This window comes from Meles meles, chromosome 1, assembly GCF_922984935.1.
Source record: "Meles meles chromosome 1, mMelMel3.1 paternal haplotype, whole genome shotgun sequence".
In the NCBI taxonomy this organism is placed as follows: Eukaryota; Metazoa; Chordata; class Mammalia; order Carnivora; family Mustelidae; genus Meles; species Meles meles.
The window spans coordinates 181,237,861-181,256,824 of NC_060066.1; the positions used below are offsets into that span (position 1 = coordinate 181,237,861).

The following is an 18,964-nucleotide window of genomic DNA, read 5'->3' on the forward strand; positions in this document are numbered from 1 at the left end:
AGGAAGCAGGCTCCCAGCCAAGCAGAGAGCCCGATGCGGGGCTCGATCCCAGGACCCTGGGATCATGACCTGAGCCGAAGGCAGAGGCTTTAACCCGCTGAGCCACCCAGGCGCCCCAGATTTTATTTTTTTAAGTAATCTCTACACCCAATGTGGGGCTTGAACTTAAAACCCTGAGTCACGAGTCATAAACATTGTGGACTGAGCTAGTCAGGTGCCCCATCAGTATTTTTTTTTAACAACACTTGAAAGCAAATTGCAGATATCATGATACTTTAAAATATTTTAATATTTATCTTCTAAGAGTACATTCTCCTACAAAGCTATAATATCATTATTTATACCTGAGACAATTGAACTTAATTCAGAAAAATAATTTCATATATAGTCCCTATTAAAATTTTTCCTTTTTGCCAACAAACTTTGTTTTTTTTTTATTTTTTAATTTTATTTATTTTTATTTTTTTAAAAGCTTTTATTATTTATTTGACAAGCAGAGATCACAAGTAGGCAGAGAGGCAAGCAGATAGAGAGGGGGAAGCAGGCTCCCTGCCGAGCAGAGAGCCTGATGTGGGGCTCCATCCCAGGACCCCGAGATCACGACCTAAGCCGAAGACAGAGGCTTAACCTACTGAGCCACCAGGCATCTCTCTCTTTTTTTTTTTTTCAAAGATTTTATTTATTTGGCAGAGAGAGAGAGAGAGAGAGATATCACAAGTAGGCAGGCAGAGAGAAGGGGAAGCAGACTCCCTGCTGAGCAGAGAGTCCATTGTGGGGCTCGATCCCAGGACCTCATGATCACGACCTGAACTGAAGGCAGAGGATTAACCCACTGAGCCACCCAGGTGCCCCAGTATTTCTCTCTTTGTGACTGGCTTATTTTACTTAGCATAGTGTCTTCAAGATTCATCCATATTATAGCATGTGTTAGAATTTCCTTTTTTTTTTAAGGCTGAGTAATAAATTCCATTGTATGTGTATTCCACATTTTGTTTATCCATTCATCTGTCAGTGGACACTTGAGTTGCTTATACCCTTTGGCTCTTGTGAATAATGCTGTTATAAACATGGGTGTACAGATATTTTTTTGAGACCCTGCTTTTAGTTCTTTTGGGTATGTATCCAGAAGTAGAATTTCTAGATCATGTGGCAATTCTATTTTTAATTTTTTGAGGTCTTAATTTTTTTTTAAGATTTTATTTGTTAGTAGAGAGAGCGAGTGCACAAGCAGGGTGAGCAGCAGACAGAAGGAGAAGCAGGCTCCCCAGTGAGCAAGGAGCCTGATGTGGGATTTGAACCCAGCACCCCAGGATCATGACCCGAGCTGAAGATAGATGCTTAACCCACTGAGACACCCAGGTGTCCTGAGAACTTCATCTTTATTTTTGTTTTTGTTTTTTTGGTCTTCATCTTTATATTAATATTTTTATTTTAAATTTTTGGTTGAGGTATAGTTGACATATTAATTTTAGGTGTACAACATAGTGATTTGACAATTCTATACATTATGAAATGCTTACCACAATAAGTATAGTTCCCATCTGTCATTATATGAAGTTATTATTATTTTTTAGATTTTATTTATTTATTTATTTATTTTTAAAGATTTTATTTATTTATTTGACAGAGAGAGAGATCACAAGTAGGCAGAGAGGCAGACAGAGAGAGAGAGGGAAGCAGGCTCCCCACTGAGCAGAAAGCCCGATGCAGGGCTCGATCCCAGGACCCTGAGATCATGACCTGAGCTGAAGGCAGGGGCTTAACCAACTGAGCCACCCAGGCGCCCCTGTCATTATATGAAGTTATTACAATATTATTGGCTATATTCCCTATGCTGTGGTTAAAAAAAAAGATTTTATTTATTTATTTATTTCACAGAGAGATTGAGAGAGAGAACAAATGGGGGAGCAGCAGAGGGAGAGGGAGAAGCAGACTCCCTGCTGAGCAGGGAGCCTGATGTGGGGCTCCATCCCAGAACCCTGGAATCATGACCTGAGCTGAAGGAAGACACTTAACTCAGTCACTGAGGCATCCCCCCATGCATAGTTTTCATGCCTTTGACTTAATATTTTATAACTAGAAGTTTGTACCTCTTAATCCCTTCCTCTATTTTACCAATCCCACCCACTTTTCTCCCCTAGCAAACACCATCTTAACCTTTCTTTTCTTTTTCTTTACGATTTTACTTATTTATTTATTTGGGGGGGGGCGTGTAGGGGGAGGGAAGGGACAAGAAGACTGCACTGAGTGTGGAGCCTGATCTGGGACACAGTCCCATGACCCATCAGATCATGACCTGAGCTGAAATCAAGAGTCAGAGGCCCAACTGACTGAGCCACCCAGGCTTATAAATAAATGATTCACTGGCCGTTAGAAAGTATGTTAGAACTTTCTTTTAACTGATGTTGCCATTGTTTTCACTGTGCCCTTAATGATATGCCAGGCCTTCCCAACACTGCAAGACAAAGATGGATACAGTATAGATCCTGGTCTTAAGATGTATCATAGCCTGGTGGGGAGATATTTATACACAGAACCATGTAATGAGTGGTATACTGTTGTTACGGATGTTTTTCTGAAGTAGTGTAAAGAAGGAAACCACAAACAATTCCCAGAGAGAATCAAGGAAGGTTTCAGAGAGGAGGGCATTTTGAATGTGGTCTTGAAAGATAAGTAGAATTTGAGGGACTAGAAGAAACTATTCTATGCAGGTGAAAGAATACAATGAGTTATGAACATGTTTATCATGTCCACTTGTTTAAGAAAGTAGGGTTTTTTTCTGATTGGTTTGAAATACAAGATTGTTCATCCCCGAAATTCACATTTTTTAAAAAAGCTTTTATTTATTTATTTGATAGAGAGCTCACAAGTAGGGAGAGAGGCAGGCAGAGGGGGAAGTAGGCTCCCTGCTGAGAAGAGAGCCTGATTCGGGGCGTGATATCAGGACCCTGAGATCATGACCTGAGCAGAAGGCAGAGGCTTAATCCACTGAGCTACCCAGGTGCCCCAAAATTCACATTGTTTTAATATCAAACTATTTTGTTAAAATCTCTAAGATGATGAAAAAAGAAGAGTAACTTTCAGATTGGAGAGACCTTATTAAAACACAGATGTCTTCTGTAAATAGAGTTGGAAAATTACTGTCAGTGTGTTCTTTGTGTATAAATGTCTCTTTTAACTTATCCATGCAGGATCTGAAAAGGAAAGCCACTTCTCTTTCTTCAGTCACGAGGTACATGACAACAGAATCATTGATGCACTAGGAAGAGAGATGGGTTACAAATCTCACTAAGTGATCTAGAAGAGGGGAAAGACAGCCAATGTTCTGCTTCTGTTTTTCTGACCAGAGTTCCTGTGGCTCTGAGTGTTTTGCTTCCTTCTTTTCCTTCTGTCTAGTCACTTTGAAACATTGTTTCTTTGAATTCTAAGATAAAATGGGGTGTCTGTACTGTATTAATAGATATGCTAATCTTCTAGGGCTATTGTCATTTGAAGGGATTTCTTGAGATTGAAGAGTTAGTATTTCATATTTTCTCTTGAAACTTCTACTTGGTAAATTATAACATGCTGAAAGAATACTCAAAGTCCATAGGTTGATGACATTTTTCCATAGTAAGTCTCTGTTGTACAAGATCTGATTTTTTTTTTTTTAGTTTTTAAAAATTAATTAATTTTTTTTTAAGAAAGGGAGAGGGGTTTGGGGGAGTTTGGGGGAAGGGCAGGAAAAGGAGAGCAAGAATCTGAGAATCCCAAGTGGGGCTCGATCTCATGACTGAGATCATAACCTGAGCTGAAATCAAGAGTTGGATGCTTAAATGGCTGAGCTACCCAGGCACCCCTAAAATGATTTTTTTTTTTTTAAGATTTTATTTGGGTGCCTGGGTGGCTCAGTCACTTGAGCGACTGCCTTTGGCTCAGGTCCTGATCTCGGATTCTGGGATTGGTCCTGCATCAGGCTCCCTGCTCAGTGAGGAGTCTGCTTTTCCCTCTGACCCTCCCCCCTCTCATGCTCTCTCTCTCTCTCTCAATCTTGATCTCTCTGACAAATAAATAAATAAAATCTTTTAAAAAAGATTTTATTTATTTATTTGTCAGAGAGAGAGCATGAGAATGGGAGTAGCAGGAAGAGCCAGAGGGAGAAGCAGACTCCCTGCTGAGCAAGGGGGGGATCCCCCTCGATCCCAGGACTCTGGGATCATGACCCGAGCAGAAGGCAGATGCCTAACTGATTGAGCCACCCAGGTACCTCAGAAATGATTTTTTTTAAGCCAGAAAGCAATGAGGTCCTTGTTACTTAGTGATTTTTCTACTGCCTTATTCATAATTTCTTGGTAGGAAAAACACATTTCCGTAAATAGTTGACCTTCTTTTGCGTAAGACAAAATATTTTCTCTGGTAGTCTCATTTTACTACTACTACTGAGGCATTTAGAGGGTGAAAAAGTTAATTTTCTTGCAAGTAGTAAAGTATTACAGTTTTTGAAATCTGTGGAGTATGCATTGAAATTATAAAACAATATTTTTACACGTAAAATAGACTGACTTCTATAGAGGGTAAATGTTTTAGAAGTAGACTTTCTTCTGTGTGGCTAATACTTTGAATGGTGTGGCCCATGTTTTTTGTGTCTGACTTGAATATGTTTAAATGATTATAAGGTAATTTGGCTTGGCTTACAATAATATAAGCTCTAAAAGTTTCACTGGCTTCTATTTTTTTTTTATTCGTTTATTTGTTTATTTACAGCATAACAGTGTTCATTGTTTTGGCATCACACCCAGTGCTCCATGCAGTACGTTCCCTCCCTATTACCCACCACCTGGTTCCTCAACCTCCCACCCCCCCACCCCCGCCCCTTCAAAACCCTCTGGTTGTTTTTCAGAGTCCATAGTCTCTCATGGTTCATCTCGCCTTCCAGTTTCCCTCAACTCCCTCTCCTCTCCATCTCCCCATGTCCTCCATGTTATTTGTTATGCTCCACAAATAAGTGAGACCATATGATACTTGACTCTCTCTGCTTGACTTATTTCGCTCAGCATAATCTCTTCCAGTCCCGTCCATGTTGCTACAAAAGTTGGGTATTCATCCTTTCTGATGGAGGCATAATACTCCATTGTGTATATGTACCACATCTTCCTTATCCATTCATCCGTTGAAGGGCATCTTGGTTCTTTCCACAGTTTGGCGACCGTAGCCATTGCTGCAATAAACATTGGGGTACAGATGGCCCTTCTTTTCACTACATCTGTATCTTTGGGGTAAATACCCAGCAGTGCAATTGCAGGGTCATAGGGAAGCTCTATTCTTAATTTCTTCAGGAGTCTCCACACTGTTCTCCAAAGTGGCTGCACTAACTTGCATTCCCACCAACAGTGGAAGAGGGTTCCCCTTTCTCCACATCCTCTCCAACACACGTTGTTTCTTGTCTTGCTAATTTTGGCCATTCTAACTGGTGTCAGGTGGTATCTCAATGTAGTTTTAATTTGAATCTCCCTGATGGCTAGTGATGATGAACATTTTTTCATGTGTCTGATACACTGGCTTCTATTTTTAATATTCAATGCTTCTTTTCATATATATGTGTATATATATATATATATATATGTATTTATATGGGGTAAATTTTGAAGATGTGGCTTTATTGTTCTTAAAGATAGTTTTATAATCCCTTAAGTATTACATAAGGCTTGTGCATGTATCTTTTCTGTGCACGCTTAAAATTCCACAAAGAGGACTGTTAGTGTCCTAAGACTAAGCAATATTGGCCATACAGCACCAGCCTAATAAATTTCCCCCATTTTTTCCCTAAGGTATTAAAAGAAAAGAAGTCATTTCTTGAGGTGTAATTAACAAAGTTTTTCTGGCTGACTTAATGTGAAACAGGTCTTGGATAGAATAAATCCATCTTCATTAATGGAAGTGAGACCCTTATTGTGATCAGTTTATAGAAAAACATCCCTAATAATGTCTATTTTATCTAAAACATCTTGGCATGTTTACATGTGGAGACTTTGACCTCATATTTAACTGCTCTCCTTGAACCTCTTTTCTTCTATTTTATTTTCTAGGTGCGTCACCGAGCTTCTGGCCAAGTGATGGCTCTTAAGATGAACACACTGAGCAGTAACCGGGCAAACATGCTGAAAGAAGTTCAGCTCATGAATAGACTCTCCCATCCCAACATCCTTAGGTAATGGCTTTTCCTTCCTTCTGGGGATCAGTGAGAAAACTTAAACATTATTGCAGGCCTGTTAGAATAGCATTAACAGCTAAAAAGAGGGATTCACAAATCTTGCTGGGGTTTAGTGTGTTGTAGGTCTTTTTCTGCATATTAAGACTTAATTTTCTGGTAATTAGCTGCATTTAATAAAGCAACTTCCTGGGGCGCTTGGGTGGCTCAGTGGGTTAAAGCCTCTGCCTTCGGCTCAGGTCATGATCCCAGGGTCCTGGGATCGAGCCCCGTGTCAGGGCTCTCTGCTCCACAGGGAGCCTGCTTCCTCTTCTCTTTCTGCCTGCCTCTCTGCCTAGTTGTGATTTCTCTCTGTCAAATAAGTAAAATATTAAAAAAAATAAAGCAACTTCCTTCTGTTTCTCCAGTTGCTTTACTCTTAGTAGCAGCTCATTAGAAGTTCAACCTGAGGGTTTCGGGGGGGTGGGGAGTTGGGTGAGCCTGGTGGTGGGTATTAAGGAGGGCACGTATTGCATGGAGCACTGGGTGTGGTGCGTAAACAATGAATTTTGGAACACACACACACACACACACTATTAAATTAAATTAAAAAAAGAAGTTTCTTATTGCTCTATTAGTAATTCATCAAAGAGAAAAGATTTTAGTCTTTACATGGTTATTTAATTTTTTAAATCATTTTATGAAGAATAGTAATTAAATCAGTGAAATGAAAATAAAGGTATCCCTCCAGGCTATCTATCCTTAACTTTTAGCACTTACTTGAGAAGACATAGTTTACCTATTTATTTATTTAAGATTTTATTCATTTTTCTGAAAGAAAGCACACATGTGTGCATATGCACGAGAGAGAGAGAGGGAGAGAGAGCGTGTGTGAGCGCTCGAGCATGTGCATGAGGCAGGGGAGGGGGAGAAGGAAGGGGACAATTAGACTCCATGCTGAGCAGGGAGCCAGACACAGGGCTTGATCCCATGACCCTGAGATCATGACCTGAGCCGAAGTCAGACACTTAACCTACTGAGCCACCCAGGTGTCCCTAGTTTACCTTTTTAGAGTCTAATTTGTTTTATATATAATATGGTTATATAATCATCATTTTCTAGTAATCAGTATCTGAACTTTTCCCACTTGAATTATCTTGTTGTTTTTTTTTTTTTTTTTTAGTGAGATGAGTGAATTTCCAAATGAAACCAAATACAACAATTTGAGTCGGTATATATTTAAGTAGGGTTTATGTGTAAGACACTTTAAAGAGTTAAAAGTGCTGGAGTGCCTGGGTGGCTCAGTTGTCTGCCTCCGGCTCAGGTCATGATCCTAGGGTCCTGGGATCGAGCCTTGCATCGGGCTCCCTGCCCAACGAGAAGCCTGCTTCTTCCTCTCCCACTCTCCCTGCCTGTGTTCCCTCTCTCGCTGTCTCTCTGTGTTTAAAAAAAAAAAAAAAAAAGTCTTTAAAAATAAATAAATGAGGGGCGCCTGGGTGGCTCAGTGGGTTAAAGCCTCTGCCTTCGGCTCAGGTCATGATCCCAGGGTCCTGGGATTGAGCCCCGCATCGAGCTCTCTGCTCGGCGGGGAGCCTGCTTCCTTCCTCTCTCTCTGCCTGCCTCTCTGCCTACTTGTGATCTCTGTCAAATAAATAAATAAAATCTTAAATAAATAAATAAATAAATAATCTAAAAGTGCTGTTAAATATGTAAGTAAGACTTACATATTTGATCAGTGATAGTACATTATAGAATTAGATTATACTGGTTACTTGAAACTTTCTTTTTTTTTTTTTAGATTTATTTATTTATTTATTTGACAGACAGAGATCACAAGTAGGCAGAGAGGCAGGCAGAGAGAGAGGAAGGGAAGCAGACTCCCTATTGAGCAGAGAGCCCGATGTGGGGCTCGATCTCAGGACCCTGGGATCATGACCTGACTGAAGACAGAGGCTTTAACCCACTGAGCCACCCAGGTGTCCTGAAACTTTCTACCTTAATAGAGAATTGTTGCCTTCCTAGTATACTACAAAAATGTTCAGCCAGTATTTTTCTTATGACTTTCTTCTGAGTGCATAAATCAGATTAGCACATTTTTGTGAGCATTTAATATAAACCTGGTGATTTGTCAGATACCAGAAAGGTATAAAGACATATATAAAATGGAATGTCTGCTAGTAGGAAGGAGTTTTCATTCTAACCGGGGATCTCGGACTTACATACATGAAAAGAGAACTAATAAAATCAGCTAGGACCTCACCACTTGGGTAGAATAAACTCTATGAGCTATAGAAGTTCAAAGGAGTGGGGATGCCTGGGTGGCTCAGTGGGTTAAGGCCTCTGCCTTCAGCTCAGGTCATGATCCCAGGGTCCTGGGATCGAGCCCCACATCGGGCTCTCTGCTCAGCAGGGAGCCTGCTTCCTCCTCTCCCTCTGCCTGCCTCTCTGCCTACTTGTGATCTCTGTCTGTCAAATAAATAAAATCTTAAAAAAAAAAAAGAAGTTCAAAGGAGTGAGAGATTACATTAGCTTGGCAGGGTCAGGGAAGCTTTTTTGGAGGAGGTCGACTAGAACTAGAATTTGAATTTTATTTTATTTTTTAAAAGATTTTGTTTATTTATTTATTTGAGAGAGAGAGTGAGAGAGTAGAAGCAAGGGAAGGGGCTAAGGGAGAGGGAGAAGCAGACTCTGCATTGATCAGGGAGCCCTATGTGGGGCTTCATCCCAGGACCCTGACATCATGACCTGAGCTGAAAGCAATATTTGACCAACTGAGCCACCCAGGTGCCCTGTAACTTGAATTTTAATAGAATTTTAGGAGAGCGGGAAGGGATTCTGAAGAAGCAAAATAGTAATTAAGCACAGAGGTAAAAGTGCAAAGCATTTTGAGGAATCAGTGAATAAAAACCCATGTGCCTAATAATAACAATAATGAGAAAACCACCATTTATTGAAGGCTTGTATGCTGGATCTTTACCTATTTAAAGATTTAATCTTGGGGTGCCTGGGTGGCTCAGTTCATGATCCCAGGGTTCTGGGATCAAGATGTCGCATAGGACTTTCTGCTCAGCAGAGAGCCTGCTTGTCCCTCTCCCTCTGCCCCTCCCCCTGCTCTTGCTCTCTCTCTTTTTCAAATGAATAAATAAAATACAATAAAAAAAGATTTAATCTTGGGACACCTGGGTGGCTCAGTCAGTTAAACGGCTGCCTTCAGCTCGGGCCATGATCCCAGGGTCCTGGGATGGAGTCCCACATCGGACTCCTTGCTTGGTGGAGTCCTACATCGGGCTCCTTGCTTGGTGGAGAGCCTGCTTCCCCCTCTCCCTCTGCCTGCCACTCTGCCTACTTGTGCTCTCTCTCTCTCTCTGTCGAATAAATAAATAAAATCTTAAAAAAAGAAAAGATTTAATCTTCACATCTAATCACCATTGAAGGAACTGAGGCTAAGAGATTATATGTTGGCCAAGATCTGTGACTTTGAGACCTGAGCTCTTTCTACCATGTTTCTCCTAGAAGAACTGAGGTCAATAGCATAATATTGGTAGATAAAGGTGGAAACCTAATGCAGTTATGCAGGAATGGCTTTCATAAAGCCAAAAAGAGTATATTTTATGCTCTGTGTAATGGATTCTGAGCAGGGACTGGGGTGGTAGAGGGTAACTGATGGCAAATGCAGTAGGGTTTAATGTTGGGTAGACTCGTGGCTAAGAGATCAGTTAGGGGGCTCTGTGATGTTTGAGGGTGAGACCGTTGAGTCTTGATTTGATATTCTGCTTAGGAATTTTTAAGCTGATTGTATTTTCATCTTGCTTAAAAATAATATTTTTAATATTTTTGTTATTTTTATAGCAATGATATATCTTCACTATGGAACATTTAGAAAATAGAGTTAGCAAAACAAGAAAATTAAAATTACCCTTTATCTCGGTGCAAAGGGATCAAACTGTCATTAACATTTAGTATATTTCTTGACAGTCTTTTTTATTTCACTATTTTTCATATTCTCTTTACTGTGAACTTGACTAGTGAGTACATGAGAAGAATGACTTCAAATAATTTTACTCTATCACGGCAAAAATTTAAAATACAGTCATTGTATAATAGAAGTAGAATGGTATAGTGTAATGGTTAAAAATTAAGGTTCTAGGGGCACCTTTGTGGATCAGTTGGTTAAGTGTCTGACTTCAACTTAGGTCATGATTTCAGGGTCCTGGTGGGACTGAGCCCTGGAGTCCAGAGTCTGGCTCTGCAGTTCTGCACTCAGCAGGGAATCTGCTTTTCCCTTTCCCTCTGCCTAGCCTCATGCACACACACTCTTTTTCTCTCTCTCTCTCTCAAATAAATAAATAAATAAAATCTTAAAAAAAAAAAAAACAACCCAAGGCTCTAGATTCTAGATCAAGCTGCCTGGATTCAAATCCCGGGTCTTGGGAAAGTTACTTAATCTGACTGAGTTTTCATTTTCCCATCTATAAAATGAGAGTAATGACAGTAAATACATCATAGAGTTGTTATTTAAGGTTAATTAAATTAGTACATATAATACACATACAGTATCTGGCTCTTGTTAAGTGTGCAGTAAATGTTAGCTACTATTATTAGTTTCTTTTTCTCTGGCTAGTTTTTTTTTTTTTTTTTTAAGATCTTTATTTGAGAGAGAGCGAGTGAAAGAGAGAGAGAAAATGAGATGGGGGAGGGCCAGAGAGAGAAGCAGACTCTCCACTGAGCGGGGAGCAAGATCGAATGCGACTTGATCCAGGGACCCTGGGGATCATGACCCAAGCCAAAGGCAAACGCTTAACCGATTGAGCCACCCATGCGCCCTGTTTTGTTAGTTTTTTTTAATGGCCCATGGAAATGGCCCATCTGTTGTCCTTCATTCGCTTACCAAACATTTGTTGAGTGCTGCTGTTTTTAATGCATTCAAAGATTTTCTGCTTGAGTAATGCTGTTGAATAGAACTTTCTGCAGTAATGGGAATGCTCTTTATTGGTGCTGTCCAGTAGCCACACATGGCTAATGAGCATTGAAATGGGGCTAGTGGGAACAAGGAACTGAATTTTTTTATTTGATTAAACGGCCACGTGAAGCTACTGGCTACTGTGCTGGAAAATACTGGGCTAGAGTCCATCTAGATCTTTGCTCTTGTTTTGCTTAATATGTATGTCCAGCCTAGAAACATGGTGTGATGAGACCAGTGATACCATTCCTTTTCTGTCCCTTTGATCTACTTTCTTAGCCTGTCTCCTTTTGTTTTCACTGCTCAGGAATGACACACCCCTCCCTTTTAACTTTCAACAGTATTTTTCTTTGCTTTCAGCTAAGTTTTCTGATATGTAAAAGATAGTGTTAACTCTGTCTTGATCTTGGCAATAAGCCAGCATATGAGATACTGCATAAAAGCCCGTGGATCTGTTGTAATCCACAGAAAGTACATACTACATGAAAATTATTATAATTATTGTTAACTATGGTGGATTTGCACTGTGATGATGACTCTTTGTTCTGCATAAGCCATCTGTCTCAAATATTCTGTGGTTAAAAGCCTGGAAGTAGATTACTTTTTTTTTTTTTTTTAAGACTTTATTTATTTATTTGACAGAGATCACAAGTAGGCAGAGAGGCAGGCAGAGACAGAGAGAGGGGGAAGTAGGCTCTCGGCCGAGCAGAGATCCAGAAGTGGGGCTCAATCCCAGGACCCTGGGACCATGATCTGAGCCAAAGGCAGAGGCCTAACCTACTGAGCCACCCAGGAGCCCCAGATTACTTTTTTAAAAGAAGCTTCTAAATTCTGCCTCTGAAACTAATAATACAGTATATGTTAATTAAATTGAATTTAAATAAAATTAATTTTAAAAACTTCTAATTGTTCATATTTTCCATGTCTTTGTGTCTTTACTTTTATTGTTTATTTTAAACACAACAAAAGGAAATTATCCTACCAGTGGCCTAGAGGGAGCAGTCTTCTTGGCTTTCATTATTCCGGGGAGTGCTAACTATAGCAGTGAAAACATTTATTATACTTCCTTAGGAGACCTTAAATATGAAACTAAGCATGACTATGTTCCATTCTAAATGCTATTCTAGTTGTCTTAGAAATTTACTATCAATACTTTGTTTTTATAATTTAAGTTTTTTGTTACTATTTGATAGGCTTTTAGTCTGCTTTCAAGCTTTGCACTTATAGCTCTCCTTTATAGGTACAGAAGCTGAGGCAGAAATATGAACCAAGGTTTTCCCTCAAGTTGATATTCTTAGATTTTATTTTTTTAATTTTTATTTATTATTTATTATTATTATTTTTTAAAAGATTTTATTTACAGAGAGAGAGACAGTGAGAGACAGAATACAAACAGGGGAGTAGGAGAGGGAGAAGCAGGTTTCGCATGGAGCAGGGAGCCCGATGTGGCCCTTGGTCCCAAGGTCCTGGGATCATGACCTGAGCCGAAGGCAGATGCCCAACAACTGAGCCACCCAGGCACCCCTTATTTTATTTTTTAATTTTTATTTATTTATTTATTTATTTGATAAACAGAGATCTCAAGTAGGCAGAGAAGCAGGCAGAGAGAGAGGAGGAAGCAGGCTCCCTGCTGAGCAGAGATCCCGATGCGGGGCTCGATCCCAGGACCCCGGGATCATGACCTGAGCCGAAGGCAGAGGCTTTACCTCACTGAGCCACCCAGGCGCCCCTAAAAGATTTTATTTATGTATTTTTTTTAAAGATTTTATTTATTTGTCTGACAGAGAGAGATCACAAATAGGCAGAGAGGCACGCAGAGAGAGAGAGAGAGAGGGAAGCAGGCTCCCTGTTGAGCAGAGAGCCCGATGAGGGACTCGATCCCAGGACCCTGAGATCATGACCCGAGCGGAAGGCAGCTGCACCTTCTGGGCCACCCAGGCGTCCATTAATTATGTATTTGACAGAGAGACAGATCACAAGTAGGCAGAGAGGCAGGCAGAGAGAGAGGGGGAAGCAGGCTCTGTGCTGAGCAGAGAGCCAGATCCGGGACTTGATCCCAGGACCCTAGGATCATGACCTGAGCCAAAGGCAGAGGCTTTAACCCACTGAGCCACCTAGGCGCCCCGAGATTCTTAAGATTTTAAATGGGGAAAAACCCTTCTCTCAGAACCCTAGGTTTTTCAGACATGTTTCCTTAGAGGCTGACCCCTGGGGGGAGGGGTATTGCTGAGCAAAGTAGGTTTCTGGTTCCCCACTTGGCTTCACCCAGCCAGAGCAGCTTTACTTTTTCTGTTTTTTTTTCTTTCTTTCTTTCTTTCTTTCTTTCTTTCTTTCTTTCTTTCTTTCTTTCTTTCTTTCTTTTTCTCTGTTTTGTGTTAAACTTCTGCATAAGAATTTTGAAGAAAAGGTCTCCTGCTTGAATACAAGGAACGGGTCAAAAATCACTACACTGGTGATTTGGAAAGTTTTCATGGGAAAGATGGCTATCTGTGTGACCTGCCAGATGGTGGGCATCTAATCCTCTGGGCAAGCTTTGGTCCTCTGCTGGCACAGCTATTTTGTGCCCAGCAGGAGTTAGTGAGCCGAACTTCTGCAGTTGTATTTCTCGTTTTCTTGACCTCCAACCTCACTTCCTCTTTTTCCTTTTATCTTTCTCCCTCCTAAGATTTCTAGTTGGAAGGAAAAGAATGGGCCTGGTAAGTCATAGAGGCAGTCGGTGTGTATATTTTGTTTGTGTATATATGTATATATTAATATATATAAATATATATTTTAATTTCTTTTTTAAAGATTCTATTTATTTATTTGACAGAGAAATCACAAGTAGGCAGAGAGGCAGGCAGGGGGGGGGGGGCAGTAGGCTCCCCGCTGAGCAGAGAGCCCAATGCGGGGCATGATCCCGGGACTCTGAGATCATGACCTGAGCCAAAGGCAGAAGCTTAACCCACTGAGCCACTCAGGCGCCCATTAATTTTTTATTCAAAATTTTTAAGGTTTTTAATTTATTCATTAGAGAGCACAGACAAGCAGGGGCGGAGGCAGAGAGAGAAGGAGAAGCAGAACTCCCCACTGAGCTAGGAGCCCGATGACATGGGGCTCAATCCCAGGACCTGGAGATCATGACCTGAGCTGAAGGCCAATGCTTAACCATCTGAGCCACCCCGGTGCTCCTATATATATTTTTTTAATACACAGATACGGTTAAGATTGGTTCTCTTATCATCAGTTGCTCTAAGTTATCAGTTAAAACAAGGAACAATAAAGTACTTTTTTGACTGTATGGACTGATCGTTTGGACCTCTTGTGAATAAGGTTGTTTATGCCAGGAAGTCTTATGCTCAAGATTTGTAATCTAATTCCATGACCTTCTCATTTCCGCTCTTCAATGGTCTTTCTGAGGACCTGTACCAAGATTCATTCTCATACCTCTTTGTTATTCTTCATGTCATGAGAAATTTAAATTTTTTTTTTAAAGATTTTTTATTTTCTTTACTTGACAGAGAGAGATCACAAGTAGACAGAGAGGCAAGCAGAGAGAGAGAGAGAGAGAGGGAAGCAGGCTCCCTGCTGAGCAGAGAACCCGATGCGGGACTCGATCCCAGGACCCTGAGATCATGACCTGAGCCGAAGGCAGCGGCTTAACCCACTGAGCCACCCAGGCGCCCCGAGAAATTTAAATTTAAAATTTTCGATTCCCTCTTCATATTCTCATCCTTCCTTTTTCTTAGGCCACATTCTGAATTTATTTTCCTATGTACTAATTTTTATTCAGAATTGTTTTAGCTCCCCTTTAATAGCAATTTGTGACAATGTGGTTACCATTTTGTTAAAATGGAGAATATGCTTTCAGTTCACCAAATATTTACTTGGAACTACTCAGTCCAGGCCTGTGCTGCAATGTCATGGTGAATACAAGAGAAGTAGAACACTGTTGTCTCCCAGTCTCCTTGGGAAATAAACTGTACATCTAGGAAACAGACTAGTATCAGCTATGAGAATATGGCAGGGTGTTTTCCCAGTGTCAGTTATTAAGATAGCTATCTTTCCAGTTACCATTTTGAAAATCCCAAAGCCATCTTTAGTTATTCCTTTTTCTGTCTCTTAAAGATTTTGTTTATTTATTAATTTGAGATGGAGGAGCGGTGGTGCATTGCGGGGAGCAGAAGCAGGCTCCCTGCTGAGCAGGGAACCCAGTGCAGGGCTCCATGCAGGGCTTGATCGCAGGCCCCTGGGATCATCACCTGAGCCAAAGGCATCAGTTTAAGTGACTGAGCCACCTAGGTGCCCCTGCTTATTCCTTTTATTCCTTGCTTCTAATCAGAAGATAAGCGCTTGATTCTAAAGCTTCGAAGACTTTTGCATCTGTTCTTTCCTTACATACATTTGTTGGTTCAGCCCTCTTGAATTTTGCCTGGAGTAAACTATTTTCCCTATCTTTTTGTGTCCCCCTTTTTTCTCTTCTGATACACAGCTCTAATGGTGTAGCTTACTTCCTATAAACCTTTTATTTTAGAATGGAGTCGAAAATCCTTTAGACTGACAGTTATGGTCTGGATCTGTTTTTCTAGCCCTGTCTTCCACTATTCCTCATATGCACTTAAAACAACTATGATTTCCTAATTGTGTTCTCTTGGACAAGTTACTTGACCTCTTTGTTTTTTTTCCTTTGTTAAACTAGGGGAGCGGACCAGATCAGTGGTTAGAAATCCACAGTGAATTAATGTTGAATAATTTATAAAAGATCAGGTTTAAAAAATATATTATCTTAGGTGTGTATATATTATCTCAGATGGCCATGCACACACACGTACACACACACGTGGTCTGGAATAAATGGGACACATTTGAAAATGCTGGATTAAAATGGATCTTTCTGATTTTATCATGGTAATTATAGTGAGTAACTAGGTGGAAGAGTCTCACTGTAGCTCTCAAAGCAAATTTTATAACACGAGCATGTTGGTAAAGAGGTCTTCCTCTTCTCTCTGTCAAGGTAGAAGGTCTAATTACTTAGGACTGTGTGTAAGTTCTACTTTCATATAATTAGTAGAATTTTGTAAAATAAAATATGGAATAAGCTTCAATAATATTTATCTCATTGTCTGTGGGTAGTGAAGTAGTACAACCCCAGCGAGATGATTTTTTAAAAATATATTTTTATTGAGATAAAATCGAGACATAAGAGAAGATGACTTTTAATGTAAACCATAGCTACCATTTATTGAGCACCTATTATGGGTCATTTGTTTGTTTCTTAAATTCCACATATGAGTACAATCATATGGTATTTGTCTTTCTCTGACTTATTTTACTTAGGATTATACCTTTTTTTTTTTTTTTAAAGATTTTATTTATTTATCTGACAGAGAGAGATCACAAGCAGACAGAGAGGCAGGCAGAGAGAGAGAGAGGGAAGCAGGCTCGCTGCCGAGCAGAGAGCCCGATGTGGGACTCGATCCCAGGACTCTGAGATCATGACCTCAGCCGAAGGCAGTGGCCTAACCCACTGAGCCACCCAGGCGCCCCAGGATTATACCTTTTAAAGAAGATGTTGTATATAGACACAATGTAATATTATTCAGCCATTAAAAAGAATGAAATCTTGCCATTTGCAATGACATGGATGGAGCTAGAGAGTATTATGCCAAGTGAATTAAGTCAGTCAGAGAAAGACAAATACCATATGATTTCAACACATATGTGCACTTTAAGAAACAGCACAGATGAGCAGAGGGGAGAAAAAAGAGTGGCAAGCCAAGAAACAGACTCTTAATTATAGAGAAAAAAATGATAGTTACCAGAAGGGAGGTGGGTGGGGGACAGGGGAAAAAGGTGATGGGGATTAAGGAGTGCACTTGTGATGAGCACTGGGTATTGTATGAAGTGTTGAATTGCTATATTGCATACCTGAAATTAATATTACATCACACTGTATGTTAACTAACTGAAATTTAAATTAAAAAAAAAAAAGAAAGAAAAATGTTGTTACAGCCAATGTCAGAGAAATTATTGCCTGTGCTCTCTTCTAGGATTTTACAGTTTCAGGCCTTACTTGTAGGTCTTAATCCATTTTGAGTTTATTTTTGCATATGGTATAAGAAAGTGGTCTGGTTTCATTCTTCTGTATGTAGCTATCCAGTTTTCCCAACACTACTTGTTGAAGAAACTGTCTTTTTCCTATTGCATACGTTTGCCTCCATTGTCAAAGATTAATTGACCATGTAATTGTGGATTTATTTTTGGGCTTTCTATTCTGTTCCATTGATCTATGTGTCTATTTCTGTGCCAGTACCATACTGTTTTTATTACTTCAGCCTTGTAGTAACTTCAAATCAGGAATTGTGATACCTCCAAATTGTTTTGGCTATTTGGGTCTTTTGTATTTCCATACAAATTTAGGATTATTTGTTCTTGTTCTGTGAAAAATGCTATGAGTATTTTGATAGGAATTGCACTAAATCTGTAGATTGCTTTGGAGACCCAAGATTGTCTTACACAAATATTAGAAAGGAAATAATTTTAAGAGAGCTGAATCCTCAGCTTCCACAGTGGAAATTCAGGATAAAGTGAGAAATAGCAGTATAATCAGTAGATAGCTAGAGCTATGATGGTAAAACGAAGAAACAACTAAAAGAATTGAGAGTGGTTCCCTCAGTGGAATAGAATTCAGTGGTGGTATAGGCAGACCAAGGGACTATTATTTTTCATTATATACTTATTTGAAGCTATGTAAATGTTTAACTGATGAAAATTAAGTTAGGACACTTGCAGTAATCTAGAGAGAGCTGATGATGGCTTGTACTGTGTGGTAGCAATGAAGGTAGAGAGAAATAGTGGGGTTCTGGATATTTCTGGATATTTTCTTTAGTAGAGGCAGTGGGATTTCCTAATGGATTGGGTATGGGATATTAGCACAAGGGAAGGGGAGTCAAGGATAAACCTTTCTTAGGCTTTTACTTGAACACTTGGGAGAGTCGAATTGCCAGTAACTGATGGAGAAGACTGCATGGGGAACAGGTTTTGGGGAGAGACATCAGAGTTATCAAATTAGCAGTTGGATAAATAGGTCCGGAATTCAGAGGAGAGGTTCAGGGTGGTTGTGTCTTTTAGTAGTTAGGGGACCTTTGGCAAATTATCTAACTTCCATGACCTCAGTTTTCTCATCTATGAAGTAAAGAATAATAATAGTACTACTGTACCAGGTTGATGGGAAAGTTAAATGAGATAAGAACTTATCGCAGTTCAAGGCACTAAAGGTTAACTATTATTATTTTATTATTGTTATTACTATAGTCATAATCATCTGAAGTGTCATATATTGAGGCTCTAGAGCATAGAGCCTAAGAGTTGAGAATCCTGTCCTGACTGCCATTTGCAAGTTGTGTGACACTGGGCAAGCTACTTAATCTCTCCTCAGTGTACTTATCTGTAAGATGGAGATAATAATAGTACCTATAACATAATGTTTTCATAAGAATTAAATGAGGCAATACCTGTAAAGTACTTAGAATAATATCAGATGCATCGCAAGTACTTAATAAATGTAATCATTATTTGTCTGTGAACTCCTTGAGGAAGGGACTATCATGTTTATTTCTCTAGCACTGAGTCTCCTTTGCCTATCACGGTGCTTAGTTTATATGTGACAGGTAGTAAAAAAATTTTTTAAGTGTTCTGTTTATCTATAGAGAGCACAAACCGAACATAGTCATTTTCTTGACACATGCTTCTCAGATTGAATTGTTCTCTTTCCTCTCTACGTTTCTTCTACGTTGGGAGAAGAGGAAGAAATAAATCATGTGAGAGTGTTGTTTCAGAAGTGTGCTCACATAAATTGA

General features: G+C 39.8%; 1 protein-coding gene across 2 annotated transcripts in view; it reads left to right on the forward strand.

Moving 5' to 3' along the window:
• Positions 1–18,964, forward strand: part of TESK2 (testis associated actin remodelling kinase 2) — a 133,850-nt gene that overhangs the window by 58,366 nt on the left and 56,520 nt on the right. For both annotated transcript variants that reach the window (XM_046009983.1, XM_046009992.1), the window contains one exon: positions 6,066–6,187. In XM_046009983.1, the coding sequence (XP_045865939.1) occupies positions 6,066–6,187 (122 nt within the window). The remainder of the gene's footprint in view (positions 1–6,065; positions 6,188–18,964) is intronic.